At 39.9% G+C, this 20,093-nt stretch overlaps 1 protein-coding gene across 2 annotated transcripts in view; it reads left to right on the top strand.

Annotated features, from left to right (window-relative positions):
• cpne5b (copine Vb) overlaps positions 1–20,093 on the top strand; it is a 135,159-nt gene that overhangs the window by 94,012 nt on the left and 21,054 nt on the right. For both annotated transcript variants that reach the window (XM_037773603.1, XM_037773594.1), the window contains 6 exons: positions 3,478–3,581; positions 4,792–4,896; positions 15,363–15,404; positions 15,594–15,669; positions 19,296–19,349; positions 20,010–20,071. In XM_037773603.1, coding sequence (XP_037629531.1) covers positions 3,478–3,581; positions 4,792–4,896; positions 15,363–15,404; positions 15,594–15,669; positions 19,296–19,349; positions 20,010–20,071 — 443 coding nt within the window. The remainder of the gene's footprint in view (positions 1–3,477; positions 3,582–4,791; positions 4,897–15,362; positions 15,405–15,593; positions 15,670–19,295; positions 19,350–20,009; positions 20,072–20,093) is intronic.

The following is a 20,093-nucleotide window of genomic DNA, read 5'->3' as shown; positions in this document are numbered from 1 at the left end:
CTGCAATCATTTTGTTTATTTTTTTGGAATCCGGGTGATATTATACAGCAAATTGTATAAGTCTGATTTAATCTGCTCATGGAAAGGGCAATTTCCGAATGGTAAATGGTAAATTGACTTGCATTTAAATAGCACTTCTCTAGTCTTCCGACCACTCAAATCGCTTTATGCTACATGTCAGCATTCACACATTCACACACACATTCATACACTGATGGCAGAGGCTGCATCTGCTCATCAGGATCTAATCTAAATACTCATTCACACAGCGATGGCACAGCCTTCGGGAGCAATTTGGGGTTCAGTATCTTGCCCAAAGACACTTCGACATGCGGACTAGAGGACCGGGGGATCAAACTGCCGATTAGTGGACGACCCGCTCTACCTATGAGCCACAGTCGCCACCTAAAAGAAGCAGCATGCATAATGATGAGCTACTGATGGGAAAAGATTGAAAAGGCCGCATGCTTATGCTTTCAAAAACTGAATGTAACAGATTTTTTATTATAGAGGTAAAGAAATGGATGCCAATTGAGTCAGTTGGGGCTGAAGACTACAAGTTTGGAAAGAAATCTGGGGGTGTAGAGTTAAAAATAAGGGAGCTTACTAGACCTCTGTCGCCTGCTCATTAGACACACACATAACACGCCCGCATTTCCGACCGAACTGACGCCGGTTGAAATGTATTGTGGGTAATTTAGGCACCAGTTTTTGACAAGGAAGAAGAATGGGTGGAATAAAAAAAGAGGATCTCTTGGGTTCTGCAGCACAAATTTTCATCCTTTAAAAAAAAACAAAGTGTCCTGAGTGTACAGTATATATATATATATTTGTGATTTTATAAAATATATGCAAATGTAAGTTACCTTTTTTCCACTACTAAATAGGTATGGTAAACAGATAATCTTACAAGGCTAAACTACACTCAAAGAACAAGCTATGCTAACCTTTCTAGAACATAATTGCAATTTGATGGGGTTTAATCGTGATTAATACCAGAAATTATGTGATTAAAGTAGTCATTTGCAACCTTAATTGAGAGGTAATTACTTAAGAATATTTGGACAATATGATGGATTGATTCTGCATTTCTTTGCTTTAATACCTGCTGATGCAAAAACAATGGCTATAATGTCTATCTAAAACATAATATTTTACCATAAACGATATCCAAAAGTTCTGGATATGGCTCCTAATTGAGAACAACATTAAGTGCATAATCATGTTATTTGACTAAAAACAAGACGCAAAGGCAGGCAGCCCTCAAAACATTTTATAAAAACACAAAGCCCACAGCAGAAACTGTGCTTTGTGTTTGATGTTTCTCTGAGGCTGAAATAAAAGTGAAGTATGTGATGCTTTCCAGATGCTGTGACAGGTATCAGAAGAAGTTAGCCTGATGACCATTACTCATGCTAGAATTAGACTTGGTAAGCAGCTGGCACTAATGTTAGCAGCACCGCAGGTGGGTGGATACTGTATGTATGGTTAGAGATTACAATGCCTGCATACTTGAACACACACACACACACACACACACACACGCCATCAGGCTGTGGTTATAGATAAAGCTAGAGTGGATGGTAGGCTGCCTGCCAGCAGCAGCAGAGTGGTAGCAGGTGACATTCACAAGACACAGACTAAAACAATGGATCTTCATATGTCTACATCCTCATATAAATAAGTGAAGAGCAATAACTTTGCTGATGATTTATGAAACAGTTCTCCGAGCTTTTCTTTGTGTTTTCCAGCAGCTGTGGGTATTTGTATGGGATGTTGTATCTGTGCATGTTGACTATTGTTACACCCCCGCTGAAAGTAATTGTGCTCTTCTCCAGTAGTGACACACGGTGACTGTGAAGTGACATGTTGACATAAAAGAGATTGACATAATCACCCAACTGAACTGAACATTCATTAGGTCTTCTACTTAATCATTATCATTAAAAGCTATGTACCTTAACTTTGACTATTCTGAATTAGCTTGTGGTAATTTAAAGTCAAATACTTCTTCAGCTACCTCACCAGTTCCTTCACAGTGGTGTAGAATGACCATGTTAATGCTACTCAACCTAAAACCTCCATATGACCCAATATTTTTTATATTGATATTTTGAGTCACTAGTACTGCCAATCCCAATCAACACCACACTCTACAGCACTTTAAAATTCATTGTTTTGGTTTGCATATGGCTGGGACTTAATGGTTCCTAATGGCACTGAAACCAGTGGGCAACTTCCGGGTCTGAAAAGTGAAGCCAGTGCAGAAGTGCCTTAAACTTGCATTCTTTCTAACAGCCAGCAGGGGGCGACTCCTCTGGTTGCAAAAAGAAGTCTGATTGTATAGAAGTCTATGAGGAAATGAGCCTACTTCTCACTTGATTTATTACCTCAGTAAACATTGTAAACATGAGTTTATGGTCTCAATCGCTAGTTTCAAGTCTTCTTCAATACAGCGTGATGTTCATTTAGTAAATTATGGTCCAATTTAGAGTCAAATAGACCATAAAGCAGGGTATGCTTTAGGGCGTGGCAACCTTATGATTGACAGGTCGCTACCACGGCGTTGTCCGGTCTGGGAGTTGTCCACGTTTTTGGCTTACAACTTTAACCCTTTCACAGTGTGTTTTCAGTTCATTAAAGTTAATTGTAACATTTTGGTCGCCTAAAAATGTCTTATTCAGCGTTCGGTTGTACTCAGCTCCACCCTCTCATGTCACTTTTGGTTGCAAAAAAACAACATGGCGACGGCCAAAATTCCAAACTCGAGGCTTCAAAACGTCAGTCCACAAACCAATGGGTGACATCACGGTGACTAAGTCCACTTCTTATATACAGTCTATGATTGAAACCATGCTCAAAGTACAGCTTGTCTTACAGTTGAGGCTGACAAAGTGATTCTGCATCTGTACAGACAATAAAACTCTGTTTTAGGTGACAACATGGCGTTTCCTCCAGCCCCACCTCCAGGCCAAACTTTACATTATTTGCCCCTTTTAATGGTAAAGACATAAGAATAGTAAAGTTGTCTGATTTTCATCAACCCAACTTTTGGTTTTCTGTTGTGGCACAACCTTTGCTGCCTCACAGGTCTGCTAGTGTGTCTATTATTGCACACTAATATAAATGTAAATCTGATAAAACATCATATAAAAAGCTTCTCTATTTCTCTGTAAAAAAAAAACAAAGATATTCACAATATGCCAAGAAATATAAATAAGGGTAAACACACACCCATTCACACATAAGTACACGCAGAGAATACAGTATTCATACAGTATTCATTATCTTATTGTGTGATGCACAGACAGCTTCCTCCATCTGCTGATGGAAGATAAAAGGAAAGAAGCAGAGGAAGAAGAGCGAAATAGGCCACATAAATAATACCGTTAGACATCTTCAATCATGAAGCAGTTATGATATACCCTTCCCCCCACAACCTATCTCACACTTCTCCCCCCACATGCATCCCTGCAGGACAGCGCCACTATGCAGTTCTGTGCCAACAAGCTGGACAAGAAGGACTTCTTTGGCAAGTCGGACCCTTTCATGGTCTTCTACAGGAGCAACGAGGACGGAACGTGAGTGCTCGGTGTGATTTTGTTTTTCGAAAGGTATAGCTGCAAGTGCTGGAACAATATCATAAAGGTTACAGTAACATAATAAAAAATTCAAATGGAAATCATCTGAGGAAGAGGGAGAGGCAATAACGGAGGGAACATTAAGGGAGATACAGTAGAGAGGGATGATAATTATATGTACAGTATGAGAGAAGAGCTGCAGTGGTTACTGAGGCATGCACAACTTAAGAGGCTGCATACGGAGGCAAGTATCCTGTTCTCAACACAGCTCCCATGGCTATGCCTTACATAAATGATTCAAGGAGAGCAAATAGGAAAGAGAAGCAATTAACGTTAAAAAAAAAGCATAAAAGCAAGAATAAAAGAAACAATCTGCATTTTCCATCAATAGGAAAAAATGCTGTCAGTTTCTGAGGCAATTCACACAAGGATGCGCAACACTCCCCCATCTCCTCTCGCCTTTCCCAGAGTGCTGTTCAGCCTCCCCCAAGGGGCTGCGCAGTACTGGCAGCGTCAGCCCTATGTAGCCGAAGATGCTTTAGCAAGTGCTTCATTAGCCGTCTTCCAGCTTTTCTCAGTTTTTTTCTTGATACATAACAGGGTGGGAAATGGATCCCCACAGATGTGCTAGGAGTATCTGTTGTTGGTGCCAAAGGGGGGTACAAATTAGAAGTCGGTGCAACTAAAGGACTAACATGGTTTTAAAAGGCTCGAGGCACTTAGCGGAGCACAAGTAATCCAAGGATTTGGGTGAAAAAAAAAAGAAAAAAATGTGATACGCCTAGTTGCTTTTTGAGAGGATATTTGGGGAGTATTTGATAGGAATTTATATCTCTCTGCTCTGTGAAGCATTTCGGATATCAGAGAAATCCATTTGCATATCATTGTCACACTTGAGGTCAAGGGAAAGGATTTAAAAGCCAGACTGAAATATCAAATTATTCTCTGTGGTCTCAAACACAATATAGCTGGGAGACAGGCCAAGTGGTAAACAAAGCTGGGTGCAGCCCTATTTAAAGCATCTCTCCCGTCACTGAGGGATTTGACATTGTCTTTCCTGTTACCTCCGTCTCTTCAGTTGCTACTCCTCCCCTCATTTGCATATTTATCTCTCTCCCTGGCTCGTGTAATTAACAAATAATATTGCAGTTTCTTTCTCTGCCTCTTTTTGAACATATCTTTTCCTTACCTCCCCCCTCCTCTACTGTAGGTTTACTATCTGCCATAAAACAGAGGTGGTGAAGAACACATTGAATCCAGTGTGGCAGCCTTTCACTATCCCAGTGCGAGCGCTCTGCAATGGAGACTACGACAGGTACGACCTCCCCCCTGCCTGTTCTTTACACCTTCTGATCCCCACAGCTTCTGGTTGTCCTTTCACTGCCGGCTCCATTCAACCTCTCTATCTCTACCTAATCACACACACACACACATATATAGGAAAACGTGCACACACACACACACACATCTTGAATAGTCTACTCTATATAATGTTGACCCCATCTTCTGCCTTCATTGATTTCTGTTGGCTCAATCTATCGACTGCCTTCATGGCTCTAATGAAAACCTCTCTGACTGACAAACTGCGTACTGATGGCAGCCATTACTACACCCCCGAGCGTTGATAAGTTTAACCAGCAGAAATCAATTCAACATGGGGCAGCGTTAAGCCTCCAATTCCTTCTACCGTCACATTGTTTCTGCTGCTGTGTGCTTAGGACATCCCTCGGTATCGATCTTTGCTAGAGTAGGCACAATGAGCCTCTCTAATCTCCAATGACCTCCTTGTGGGGTTTCTGTTATCAACGTTATTCTTCTTAGATAGAATCTCTGAGCCATATACATGTACTATTATAAGACTTACAATTAGTTGCATTTATAGTGTGTGTAAACTGACCGTTCACTAAAGGGAATGGTCAGTTGATTAATGTTAGGGGTGCGAAACAAAGAACCTGCTACAGCCTGGTCAGTTGGGATCTCCCAGGAGGGTTAATGCGTTAAAGAAATTAGTGGCGTTAAAACGAATTTGCGTTAACGTGTTATTATGGCGTTAACTCTGAATGCCCTACTCTTAATATAATTTGGTCTATTTATCACCGCTTTACTTTAGGGCTGGGTAATATGACGATATATATCGTCAAAATTATATAAAAATGTCTATCATATATATTTTTCTATATCGCTTCTATCTCCATAAAGGCTAGGCCGAAAATTTAATCCTGTTTTTTATCTGTAATTTCAACAAAAAATGTTGTTCATTCAGACAAATGTTCATTTTGCACTCAAGTTCTTTAAATGAGAAAATATTCTACTTTTCATTTAAGTATAAAATTCACACAGGAGTATGTGAAAATAGGCTTTACCATACGGTTATTTCATATAAACCAGAAAACATGCTATATCGTGATGTATATCGTTATCGAGATATGAAATGACCTATATCGTGATATCGTGGCCATATCGTCCAGCCTTACTTTACTTTTTAGATCACATTACTGACTAAATATCTAAAATAATGCTGGGTTGCTCTTCCCAGTTGGCTCATAATTAATGTAGACATGTTGTGTCACGAGGGAATATGAATTCAGTTCTCTCCGAGCGTATCTGCCTGACTCTAATTTAGACAGTGCTGGGAAGAAAAAACAAGCTAAATCATGAAGGAGCTGCGAGATGAAAAAGGAGTGACAGACAGATTACTTTCGTGGGGGGAAAATATTTCATGTGGCATTCTGTATCTTTTTTCTTCCTCTCCCCCTTCTTCTCGTCTCTCTGTCACACAAAGGTGTCTGTCCCGTCTTCTTTGTATGCAGTCAAACTAATTACTGAGAATGCCGAGAACCTGGTGTGTGCTCAGAAAGCTCAAACAAATCCCAAACAGACAGACGGGAACAGAGCTATTGATGAGGTCGTCTCAGGAAGTATTCGATACTTGGGAAATATTAGGTGAATTTGTGTGAGCCGACCAATCACACATGAGCCCAAGAAGGGGTCACTTTCCTGTCGGAGCCAATCATACACAAGGGACTGAGCTGGGCATCAAAGGTACTGCTTTCCTGTGCCATGCAAACATGCGCACACATGACTTGAGTATAATATAATGTGTCATGCCACGAGCTGAAACAGACGGAAATTCTGCAAGTTTTGAAATATCACCAAGACAGCACTATAAACAGGTTATATACTTGTGCGTGGGTGAGGAATAAACTTTGTGTCACTGTTTTTTGTGTCCATATTTCTATGAGGGGGGAGTGGGAAAGTCCGTCTGTCTGTCGTTTTAATCATATAGTTCTTAAGAGCAACTAATACATTGATTTTTTTTCAACCTCTGCGATGGTACATTTTCATCCAATCTGTATTCATGCAAGAGTCATGACTCTTAAGGCTGTCAATTCTCTTGATTATTGTTTACATCCATCAACTGATGGAAAGCTTCAAGTGAAAAGTGTGAATGTGGCGCCCAATAAATCAGTTCCGACCAATTTATCTTTCAAAAGTCTATGTTTAAATGAATAAGAGAGCGGAGACGGCCATACTGTTTCCTGTTTCCAAAGAGTTCTTGTCAAAGACTGACGTCCAAATGTCCACCCTAACAGACTCCTGTTATACGTATCGTGACATGCTCTCCATCATCATGTCAAGCGAGACGTGACTTAAGACTTCGATTGCTTCCGTGGAGATGAATTGAAGTATTTTTTCTAAATGGTTCTTCACTGTATTGATATTGGCAACTTGTGCAAGTTACATACAATAGGCTTTCTATCTATAAATCGTGAGAAGAGCAAATTTGTGCGGAAATGAATGTTCCTAATTTTTTGCTGCCATTTCCATATCACCTTATATTATCTTGAAAAGTTAAATCACAACTCATGAAACACAACTTCATTTTATGCATGTGTTATTGAAAACATATATACATGTTAATTAGGGATGCATCGATCCAACTTTTTCAGTCCCGATACCGACACCTGGGCTTTGGGTATCGGCCTATACTGAGTACCAATCTGATACCAGTGTTTATTACACAGCTTTGTTGAATATTCGATTGTGATTGGTCAATCACGGCGTTCTGCGGTCTGTTATTTCTTTATAGCAGACCGTTGCTACAGAATGGGCGCAGTTCTGATCTCGGACTCTGGCGGACCGTTTTTGTGTCAAATTGTTGATTTCTTAAAAGGGACTGTTTGTAACTTCTTACACGTATAAATCACCCAGGTCGGTGTCTTGGCAATAGAAATCTTCAAAATTAACAGGAATTACAATTCAGGTGTAAACCTTTTTAATGCAGCAACATATTGGTCAAAACTTAAACATGAATTACAATTACAGTATATAAAGTTTATAGTATATAAACAGAGTTGAATTGAATAGATCGGCTCCATTGTTACCAATACCCGATCCAGCTATTTGAGTCAGTATCGGCCCAATATCCGATCCGGTATCGGTACATCCCTAATGTTAAATACTTTATAAATGAGACCAAATAAATGCATTTAGGTGGAGTTAACAAGCGCTTGTTTTTTTCCCTCTCATCAGTAAAACAAACAGAATGTACACTAAGCTTTCATATTACCTTCAATGTTATAAGTAGGCTACAATTATCAGAACAATCCGAACCATCATGCTCCCTTATGTGGCTCAAAGGTGTACTGTGGATACAAATGTTAATTTAAAGACTAGGGAAGAAATTATGCAAATTGATTTGGCAACCCTGATAAAATCTCCTGTGACCCACCTGTGGGTCCCGACCCAGTCTTTGGGAAGGATGGTATAAAAAGTATGGTTGGTATAAAGAGTGAAATTTATCCTTTATATGTGATGCTCAACACTGCTAATGTTTATATTCACATCGTAGATTTTGCATATTATAACAAACAAATCCAAATAATTGGCTCTCGAAGTCTGCAGAAGGTCAACTCGAGGATCCTTGTGGACTCAAGTAAATAAATTGTGGTAATGGAGAGCCCTCGACACTGACAGGGGACGCGGGGAAGTCTGGACTCAGTCGAAAACTCACACAGCCTCTGGATTTAAAGGACACGAGTTAGTTTCCGTAAATATTGACTACGAGGAGTTGAAAACATCGAGATAAAAAATGATTAGTGCCGCTAATTCTCCTGTCGGATGCCATTAAACCATTGAAGAAGAAGACATTTTCAGTGTTTCCACTCAGGTTTTTTTTATTTATTTATTTATATATTTATTAATATGAGCTTCGGTGACTTCTCTACATGCTTTGTCCCCAAGTCTGAGGACTCAGCGTCTCTACTTGCTAAATTATAAATAGTATGAGTTACACAAGATGCAGATTACTTGTATAAGAAGCATTGCTGTGTTTATTGCTGTTGTATCTGGGTGGAGAGGCGGTGACTGTGGCTCCAGCTGCTGGTTATCGGAGTTGGCACTCAGTCTACTCTCTCTCGCTCCAGCACATGTTGGAGAGGGCATCGAAGCACCTCTATCTGTTGAGAGTAGTAGCTGCTCAAGTATGTCAGTGGATGACCTACTGCTGATTTTACTTTGCTCTAATTAGATGAGCGCTTTAGTTTGGAAGTGTTCCTCTCGTTAGATGCACTAAAGGGCAAAAGGAACAGTCGGAATTCAACAAAGGGCGTTTCCAAAAGGGCCACTCCGCTCTCCAAACATCTAAAGGAACAAAAGGGAGGAAGACGCAGCGTCTCTGCTAAAAGAGAGCTGATTGCATGACTTTCTTTCTCTCTCTCTCTCTCTCTCGGGCCAGACAAATAAGCATTGGTACACAGACACCTGGAAATAGTGCTGCTGCACTCTATTCTTCCTGCTGAAGCAAAGTGCCATTAACTCTGATAGGCTTTAAATGTGAGATCCATTTTTATCTATGGCACTCTCAAGTCAGAAAATGGAAAATACACTTTATATTTCAGATCCATGGTGTCTCTCTCTCAGTGACAGTCTTGTATCCTAAAACAGTGAAAGTCCCTGTGGGACATGGATGGAAGTGACTGTAAAGATCTCACTGACAGCTGCACCTCATTTGGGCTGACTGTCTGTCCATTCAGTCTTCAGTCTGTCTTTGTTAGGGCCAGTGTATTTTTGCATGGTCAGTTTTTTAAGTGCTGTCACAAAAACAAGGATGTGCAACCAAACCAGTTTCCAAGTCAAATCCTTAACTCACTTAAAAATAGATAAACTTCTTAATACATTTGAAAACTTTTCTTTGCCAGAAATGATTTAGGTGTGGTGCTGGTCTGCTTGGACTTTAACACCATTGACTCATGACTTCATTTGGACTTGAGCGTTTTGACTTGAAAATACCTGATACTTTCCTCCAAGCCCAAAGATTAAAAAGTATGTTATTTAAAAAGTGTGCCCCGAAGCAATCATTTCCTGAAACAACTAACATTAACGCTATTTATTCCCACCAAGTCGACACTTAATTCCCCAGATCCAGCATCCAATCAAGATGCAGGAGAGAACCATCAAAGACTAACGTTACATTACTGAGTGCCAGTTGGAAAAAAATTATACCGATAATTTTGTGGCGGTCGCCAAGAAAAAACGAATTGCAGTATGCAAAATGTGCGGGTTGAAAATACAGACAGAGACGCTAATGGCATTACATTTGGTGAATAGCACATTATGACTTCTTTGGACTCAAAACTCAAAGTTTAGGACTTGGGACTTGAGGGCGAAGACTTGAGACTTACTTGTGACTTGCAAAATAATGCTCCTCTGTTGGTCTGACTGCTGTTGGACTACAGTAAAAAAAAAAATACCTTCACATTTCTCAAATACAACCTGGCAACGTAATGAGCGTGACCAAAAAGCTCTATGTCTTATGACCATTAGAGATCTATTGATCCAATACATCCCATTGGTACCTGAGGCGTACCCGATCTCATCAAGTAGAAGAGGTATCGGCCATATCGGTCGTTGTTAAAACCTTCACGAACAATATAATTCCCATAAGGAATAAATGGTGTATGAGCCTGTCCTCTTATAATGTAGCCTAGTTAAGAAGTGAAGTGTAGTTACAGCCTCATTTTACCCTTCACATAAAATGATCCCTAACAGTTTCACATAGTACGTGCAGGATATAGATTTTAGATAGAAAAAAAAAGAGCACTGGTATTGGATCAGCTCCTGGTGTCTATAATATCTACAATATGATTAGTTTTTGTATCTGTATTAGGACAGCAAAAGTGGGACCAGTGCATCCCTAACAACAACTATAACAAAGAACAGGATTTGTGTTTTTGGTATTAACTTTTCATTATAGAGAAAAATACATATATAATGTTAAATTCTTCTGCTGCAAAGGCAACATCCACAACAATATGCAGCCACACTGAACAAAATCTAAAAAGGTTACTGGACCGTGCACGATCGTTGCTGCATTAAATCTGTCCTCGGCAAAGTGTTGCTTGTTATTGCTAGGAAACAACATCCCAAAATCCCAGATCTGAAGCATCGCCAGAGGCTATCTGTCGACCATATTTTAGATCTGTTGATAACCTTTTAGAATATCTTGCGAACACAGACGAGGATAAAAACCTGTCTACCTTCCAACTGGATGGCGCAGTGATTAGACAGACTGTCTTTCAAATGGCAGGATGCAGCAGAGTCTCTGGTGACAGCGAGCAAAAATACATACATACGCACTCAGCTCTGGAAGACTACATTTTGGCAAAGAAGAGGAGAGTAGAAGGAAGGAAAGCAAAGTAGGGATAAGGGAGGAGGGAGGAGGAGAAATGAAGGAGAGGAGAATAACTGATCACAGGCAGCAAAGTATACTTGCAGTGTTACAGAAGGAAAAACAGAAATCCAATATGTCAAAGTTCCAGACGAGTAAGTCAAGGAGAAGAGGATGAGGGAGTGTGAAGAGAGAGGAGGGAAACAGAAGGTGCTTCCAAGTTGTTGTATAATGGAAATTTAAATCCCCTCCATCTCTCTACTGTATGTACTGTATACATCCTCCCTGTATACGGCGTTTCCTCTGTGTAGGTGGTACATAAGGTATATACTCTTATATGCTGATTAAAAACATCAAAAGGATCCATTCTTCTTCATTAACATGCCAGCCCAGGTGACTCACGCGTCGTCTATTTCCGTCTCTGGCAAAAGATCACAGACGGATCTGTGTCATTGGAGCTGAAGAATTGTTCAGTGTCAAATGCAGTCTCCCTTCTTTCCCCTCAATTATATGCACCTTCATTACGGAAGATGAGTCATGTTTATTAAAGATGCCTTGGAATAGTAGCGGAGGATATCTGCGGCAGATTAGTTTTGGAGTGTATATTGTTGTGAGAGCTCGAGGGGCCACTCAAGGATCTGAGTCCCTTTGATGCAGCTGTAAGTCTGGATTGGAAATAAAATGATGGTGAATGCTTTGAGCCGGTATGATGACGGCTTCCTGGTACTCTGAGTAACGGCGTGCATTAAAACTTGCACTTAGCACTCGATGGATCGGTCAGGGGAAAGGAAGACTGACTATTTTCTCTGCCTTACCTTCTCCATTTCCGCTGTATCTATCTTACCTCTACCTATTCCCTCTTTATTTCCACGTTGGAAGAGAAGCATCATTTCTACCGCCTAGGTGCACATTTTCTCTCCCGCAGCCTTGAAGATAACCTCAAAAGAACAAACTGTCACCACAAAACGACAGGGGCCAGGTGGCAGGGAGGAAGTTGGGCTTATTTCAGGCATCTTTCTATTCCTCCGTGTCGGGAGAGGAGTCTCTGATGTGCCGCTTGCTTCCATATTCTTTGGATCTGGGCTGGTGTCAGAACTCGTGAAAGACGAAGTGGGGAGGAGAGGGTAGACATGGGGGTGAGATCAATGTGACTCAGGAGTGAAAGTGCCAAAAAAAAAGTTTTGTTTTTTTTCTTCTTCTTCTTCTTCACTCTGCAGGGACATTGTTTCTGCTGCATTTGTGTAAAATGTCATCAGTGTCTTTTTTTTTCTGATGTTCTTCTGAACGGTTGGAAGTTAACATGTGCTGCAGTTTGCGAGTTGCGATTTTTGGAGTGAGTGCTTTACACAAGTTGACTTTTTGTCGTGCAACGTGCAGCCAGCTGCTCAGCCTTGTTCTGAAGCTGGCAAGCATCCCAGATTTAGAACAACGTGACAACCGTTTTAATTGATTTTAGGGATCCCTTAGCACCATTTCAAAACACTTAACTTTTAAATGAAATTATATCAAAGGACTCAAGTATAATATTTAAAATTCTGTTGTTTGAGAGACCTATAATTACTTAAGATCCACTGAATCATTCAGTTATTAACACATCAACCTGAACTCTTTTAGATAGACGCATAAATAAACTTCCTCAGTGGTTCTTCTCCTTGTACAGCTCAACAGTGATGATGAGCCTCGTGTTTCTGGCACTGAAAACTCTAAGGCTCAAAGGGTTGACATGAAACAGGAGCACACACCTGTGGCTGCCGTCTCCTGTCCTTGTTAATTACAAAAGCCTTAATGACGCTAATGAAGTTGTTGCTGAGGAGAGTGGTTATTTTTCCCCAGCGTGATGACATCTTAGCACCTACATTATTCAGACAAGCACTGTATTCCCTAAATGTTCTGATAAATGTTACATGTTGGCCCCGTGGTTGAAGCGAAACACCAAAAGTTATTTTTTCCTTTAATTTCTTTCTTTTTAGACAACATTCTTGCGTATAGCGCGACAACCAATGTCGCAGAATTAGGGCTGTCAATCGATTAAAATATTGAATCATGATTAATCGCACATTTTTTATCTGTTCAAAGTGTACCTTAAAGGGAGATTTGTCAAGTTTTCAATACTCTTATCAACATGGGAGTGGGCAAATATGCTTGCTTTCTGAAAATGTATGTATATATGTATTATTGGAAATGAATTAACAAAACCATGACAAATATTGTCCAGAAACCCTCACAGGCACTGCAGTTAGCATAAAAAATATGCTCAAATCATAACATGGCAAGCTGCAGCCCAACAGACAACAACAGCTGTCAGTGTGTCAGTGTGCTGACTTGACTATGACTTGCCCCAAACCAAATGCGATTATCATATACTGGGCAAGTCTGTAAAGGGGAGACTCGTGGGTACCCATAGAACACATTTTCATTCACATATCTTGAGATCAGAGGTCAAGAGACCCCTTTGAAAATGGCCATGCCAGTTTTTCCTCGCTAAAATCTAGCGTAAGTTTGGAGCGTTATTTAACCTCCTTTGCAACAAGCTAGTATGACATGGTTGGTACCACTGGATTCTAGTTTAATATGGTACCAGTATCTTCACTCTAGCTTTAAAACTGAGCCCGCTACAACCTAGAAATCGCAAGTTGCATTTATGCGTTAAAGAAATTAGTGGCGTTAAAACAAATTATTATCGCGTTAACTCTGACAGCCCTACGCAGAATATTTTAAAAGGTATCATTTGACCACTGGTAGTGCCGTGGAGCAATGTTTTTACAAGTGTGTGTTTGTATTCTGCAAGCACGTGGCGGGAAAATCCTGTGTGCCAACAAAGGAAGTGAAGAAGAAGACTGCTAGCAAGTCAAAATTTATGTAAACCATGTACAAAATAAAACATTAATAAAAATCAGCTTTGCAAATGCTCTATGGAGGAAGGAGATGCACTAAACACATTTGTTAGACCTCAAAGATAAACACATCATATATATAAATCTGTCTCATGAACTGCATTGAGGTTATAAAGTGTTGAATGGCACAAAACTTCCTATAGCTGAATGAAGGCAATTCTGAAGTTCACCTATTTGGCCCACCTGACTCCATTAAAGTGATTATGCCAACAGTCTTGGCAACCTGTCCATCCTTGTTAACTGTAAACTGTGTGTGGAACAGCATCAGATCTGCCCCCTCCATTGACTCTTTTAAGTCCAGGCTCAAAACCTTTACTCTCTATCCTCCTGATGTGGCTGACTCATGCCCATGTGTTGTTTATTTATGCCCATGAGCAGCTGTGAATTGATGTTTCTTCCATTTATGATTTCAGCTACCTGCTGGTCTAGACAGCACTTCGATCAACGTGGGTTGTTTTTAAATGTGCTTTATAAATAAATTTGACTTTTGGCAATGTAGTTTGGTGAGAAACACTGAATGTAAATATAACTTTTGTTTGTTTAAAAGAAACTCCAAAGGGTTCATCATTGCTGTGCCTCAGAGGTCATTTTGTAGCAGCAGAAAATAGACATTGGCGAGCTACAATGGTTGTAAATTGGTCTGATGCCGAAACTGGAGAACTGCTCTCTCTCTCTCTCTCCATGCCGAGGACCAAATAACAAGACAGTTTGGCAGCAGTAAACAATCTCTCACCTTGCAGAACGTAAGTTTCTGCCCCGACTAGTCTTGTGTGAACATCGCCAAAGCCTTGCCACGCCGTCATAGCAGTACTGTTATGTTTGAACAACGCTGAACAATATGGAGCCAATGTGGAAGTTTAAGAGATCAGTGCACCCAGCAAAGTCTCAGATTACTTTCTCTCCATCTTGTTTGAATTAGTTCATTTTTGGTGAATGGCACAATGATTATTTTATGCATTGAACTGAATGATGTTCAAATACAGTAAGGTGATACAGTACAGTTGTTGCATGGTATCTTGACCTACCAAAAGATCTATTAGTAGCTGTTCTGAAGCTTTTTTCTGAGCACTTTTTCGGGACTTCTCCTCCTAGTTGGCTTAAAAGTTGTAACTCCATGATAACTGGGTGAGCTCCATATGCTAGGGAAGATCATGATATGATTGAAAGCTCCAGAAAAATCTAACCTGATTATTATGTGTGTCTGATTTTTTTCCCCAGAACAATCAAGGTGGAGGTGTACGATTGGGACAGAGATGGCAGGTGAGTGTGATTGTAATCTTCAATTAAACAAATATGAACTCAAACGAGAGCTAAGTTTAAGGTTAAAGTTTTTCAGAAATATTTCAGATAATTTGTCACAAAGTTCCATTTTGTCCCCGACATCTGTCCTGTTGTTTGTAACTGACATATTTTTCACTGGTGCTTCTCTCTTTTTATTCATTTTCCCAGCCATGACTTCATTGGGGATTTTACGACCAGCTACCGAGAGCTAGCTCGAGGGCAGAGCCAGTTCAATGTGTACGAGGTGAGTAATGCCAGTGTTTTCATAGTTCAACAACACGTCTGTCGGCTGCTGAGATCTGGAATTCCCTCTACGCGGCACGTCTTGGATCTTATTTCTGACACGAGTGACATTTCTGTCCCTCACATCACTGTTGCATTGTTTCCCATTACTCCAGCACATTCCTCCCCATCTTCATCTCCTGCGGCAAAACAATACATTTATTCAAGAGTTACAAAAAACATGTAGAAAAAGTTATTCCATACATTTATATGGTACAGTATTGTGCTTTTTTCTCCACCTCCTCCTAGCAGTTAAACATCCAATTAAAAATGTATTCTGCCCAAGTTATTCATTTGTTATTAGATTTATTTTGCCACTATAATAACCTGGATGCTGACACACACAGAAAGGGAGCTCTAAGCAGCAGCAGCATGAAACAGGATTAATAGGAAAACAATCCAGGGATTTAGAATGATAATAGCTATTCCTCAATACTTCTCATGGGATAGCTTAACGTGTCTCATAATAGCACACAACACAGCTCTGTATGCAAATTACAAACCAAACTCATTTAAATGTCCCAGAATCCAAAGGTGATGGGCACGGCCTGAAAATGACATAGACGTGTCCTGTGTTTATCAAAATCACTATTTATTTTGTCTAGAGCAGAATATGTTACGTTCATTTATGGAAATGTTTCTGTTGTAAGATTATGAGTATGAAGGCTACCATTGAACATTAACGCTTGTAAAAAAATAAATAAAATAAAATAAAAAACTAGGGCTGTCAATCAATTTAAATATTTAATCGCGATTAATCACAAATGTTTTATTTGCTCAAAATGGAGATTTGCCAAGTATTTAATTCTCTTATCAACATGGGAGAGGGCAAATATGCTTGCTTTATGCAAATGTATGTTTATATTTATTATTGGAAATCAATTAATAAGACAAAACTATGACATATATTGTCCAGAAACCCTCACAGGTACTGCATTTAGCATAACAAATATGCTCAAATCATAACATGGCAAACTCAAGCCCAACAGACAACAGCTATCAGTGTGTCAGTGTGCTGACCTGACTATGACTTGCCCCAAACCAAATGCGATTATCATATACTGGGCAAGTCTGTAAAGGGGAGACTCGTGGGTACCCATAGAACCCATTTTCATTCACATATCTTGAGATCAGAGGTCAAGGCATCCCTTTGAAAATGGCCATGCCAGTTTTTCCTCACAAAACTTTAGTTGAATTTCCCTTTCATTTACTCAATTGACATTTGACGAAAATTAGTTTTAATCATGGAACCAAGCCAACCAGCTACAAGTTGAATCGTGACCATAAAACATTTGATTTAGAGCAAAAAAAACATTGGAAAACGGAAAAAAAGGCAACGATACAAGGCGTCGTACATAATTATTTTAAGACTAAGGGAACTACTTATCCCATAAACCACTGCAAATGGCCACCTCTGGAAACTCCCCAAAAAAGTTTAAACTAACCCTTGTCGATATAAAATTAAGACAGATTCAGAACTGCATGCCTTATTTCTCTCCTCACATGTTTTCAGAAACACATTTCAGTGAAGTATTTTTGAAATAAGAGAAAGTTTCCAAACGAGCCGCCGTGTTGGCCCGGTGTGAAATCTGGGAGCAGACCATGAAGCAGCACATACGAGCATGCACCCTCACCAACCATTCGCAGGTGTGGTTAACAGTTCCATGATAACAGCAAGTTCCACCAATCAGAGATGTCGCTGTTACACTTAGGATTGTGGGTAGTGTGATACCTTTCCGTGACATTGTAAATAAAACATTTTTTTCTGATATCATACGGACTTGTGGCTTCTACAGGATCATATACCATCGTTTCACAAGCTCGTGGAAAGTCTACCTTGGATGGTTACGACATAATAGCTAATAATTAAAATCCCGATTCAGAATATATGAATGGGATTTTCACTTCCGGAGCCTCACTGTTGAGCTCTATACCTTCAAGTTTGTGGTTTGGTGGCCTTCAGCCGAAGGACAAATACCTGTCTTTTGGATGTCAGCTCCATTATACGCTACTCTTGATTCCTCTCTACCTCCCAGTGAGACTGAAAGGCCCTTTAGTTTTTGCATCAGCAGATTGTTCAGTGTGTCAGACAAATTGCCATCCCTCCATGTTAAATTAGGGGCTGTCACTTTCATGCCTAGCAGCCATAGAGGTTCGAGGTAATGAGCTGAGACGTCTTTGGTCTTTGGATTGACATTTTCTCTCTCGTTCTGGAGCCGGTAGAATACCGGTACAGTAAATGTAAATCTCGAGGCTTAAGCCTGTCTCACCCATCGATTCTTTGCAGCCTCACATTTGTGTTTGAATTTTCAAACTTGTCCCCTGTAATGGTGACATGTTGACATGTAGAAGATACTCAAGATAAAGTGTTTCTATATTCTTACATGAGCTAAAACACATCTGTTACTTCATGCACACACACATCCTCTCTCACCATCTTTATTGTCCTCTCTGTCACTTGGACGGACAAACTGCACACATCTATGTGATGGCATTCGCTTCTCCTCATGACGCCCACATACACGCCTTCGTTACACTTGTTGTTGTAAAACTACAAGATGTGAATGTGTGTAAAAGAGAGTGAGATGAGTAATGGAAATTCTAATTCAATGTGTGTAAAAATACATAGTTGCTAGCCAAATCTAGCAAACAAGGAATTACAGGGTGTTTTATAATTAGACGCTAGTAATGCAGTTGGATGGTTGACTGTTGTTTCAGAGTCTGAATAAAATGAGCCCAGCCTAGGGAAACACGTTTTTATGGCAGATTTCATTAAGATGAAATTTTTAAATTGTTTTGGCACATGCCTGTTAAATTTAATAGGTTAGATTATTTTAAATTAATATTATACTTTACTTACTTTACTCCTACTTAATTATTGTAAGGTGTGGTTCGTTTAGGCGGCTGTGAACGCAGTAATCATACTCTGGTGCGGACCTAAACAACCGGTGCAAGAGATGGTCTCGGACCGTTTCCAAGCCAACAGAAACGCAGGTTGCCTGTGTTGGCATTTGTTGAGATGGACCCAGGTACATGACAGACCTGGACTTCTGCAGAAGTCCGATAATTGCTTGACATCTGGGCTGAAGAGAACATACAGAATATGATAAATAAAGTCCACAAAAATAGAGTCTATTATTTCCTGCACAGAAGTAGCAGCTCTCGAAAAAAAAAAGACCAATTTGCACCTTCGTACACGCCCTCGGCAAATCATTTTTTATTTGGACGCTTTAATTTGTGCACTGTGAAACCAGACGAACCAGACTAAATAGAAAACGAACCAAAAGTATCAATGTCACTCTGATTCGGACAAGCCAAGCGGACTATGGCTTGTGAAAGCGCCCTAAAACAACAATTCAAAAGTTGTCTTACTGACCCTGGTTTACACACCTGTATACAGTACGTGTATATATAGTAATTTGTATTTTATGTACAAATATGTATGGATTTATCATGTAATCTTTTATATGAAATAAGTATGCATTATATGATATAGTAATATGTTTGCTTGAAAGCCACAATATTAATTCTAAGCAGTTTCTTTGGCTAATTTTCATTTTAGATCACCTGTACCTCTTGTTTTTTTAGGTGATTAATACAAAGAAGAAAATGAAGAAAAAGAAATATGTCAACTCTGGGACAGTGAGTATGGCTCCAGCAGCAGGACTGGCACTGTGCCTCTTTTTTTCTGCTCCACACCTACCTCTCTTCTGTTAAATGATTCCCCCTTTAATTATATCACACTAGTGTTGGCTCCTTAGGAGAAGATGCCAATCTGTGCTTTCCATGTTGTGAAAAAAGAAGAAGTAGATTTCCTCATTAATTATCGTATCACACACCAATTCATTAGAACATTTGGTAAAAAGCAATGAAATAAGCTTTGTTGATTCAGTTACTTAATCATTATATACTACAGTCGATGGTACTCTAGGTGATTATGCAAGATGTACTTTGTGGCAGTTAAGTATGTAAATGGGACAAAACGAAAGATGACGGCGCTGCAGAACTAGAAGGACATAAGATCTGAGAGATCAGACTAGGCGACACCAACGTCCAATTGAGACACCAATTTTCACAGGACTTAGCCAGCAGTGTGGGCATGTGCACGTAATGCATACAAATGCATCTCATCATCTCTTCAAACTTGTCCTCTGGCAATGTAAATGAATCAGTCATCGGAAACCAGCCGCCTCGCATCTTTTTCTAAAGTGTTTGTGTCAAGTGTTGAACCATGACAAGCTGTTTCATTCAGGTCATTACCACCGGGTTTAATCAAATGTTTCTCCTGCTCTTTAATTCCAGGTGACCCTGCTCTCGTTCTCAGTGGAGTCAGAGTTCACGTTCCTAGATTACATCAAAGGAGGGTGAGTGACTGGCTGCATACAT

Source organism: Sebastes umbrosus, chromosome 1, assembly GCF_015220745.1.
Source record: "Sebastes umbrosus isolate fSebUmb1 chromosome 1, fSebUmb1.pri, whole genome shotgun sequence".
Classification (NCBI taxonomy): Eukaryota; Metazoa; Chordata; class Actinopteri; order Perciformes; family Sebastidae; genus Sebastes; species Sebastes umbrosus.
The sequence above is the reverse complement of the archived record's forward strand: the minus strand, read 5'-3'. Positions and strand labels throughout refer to the sequence as shown.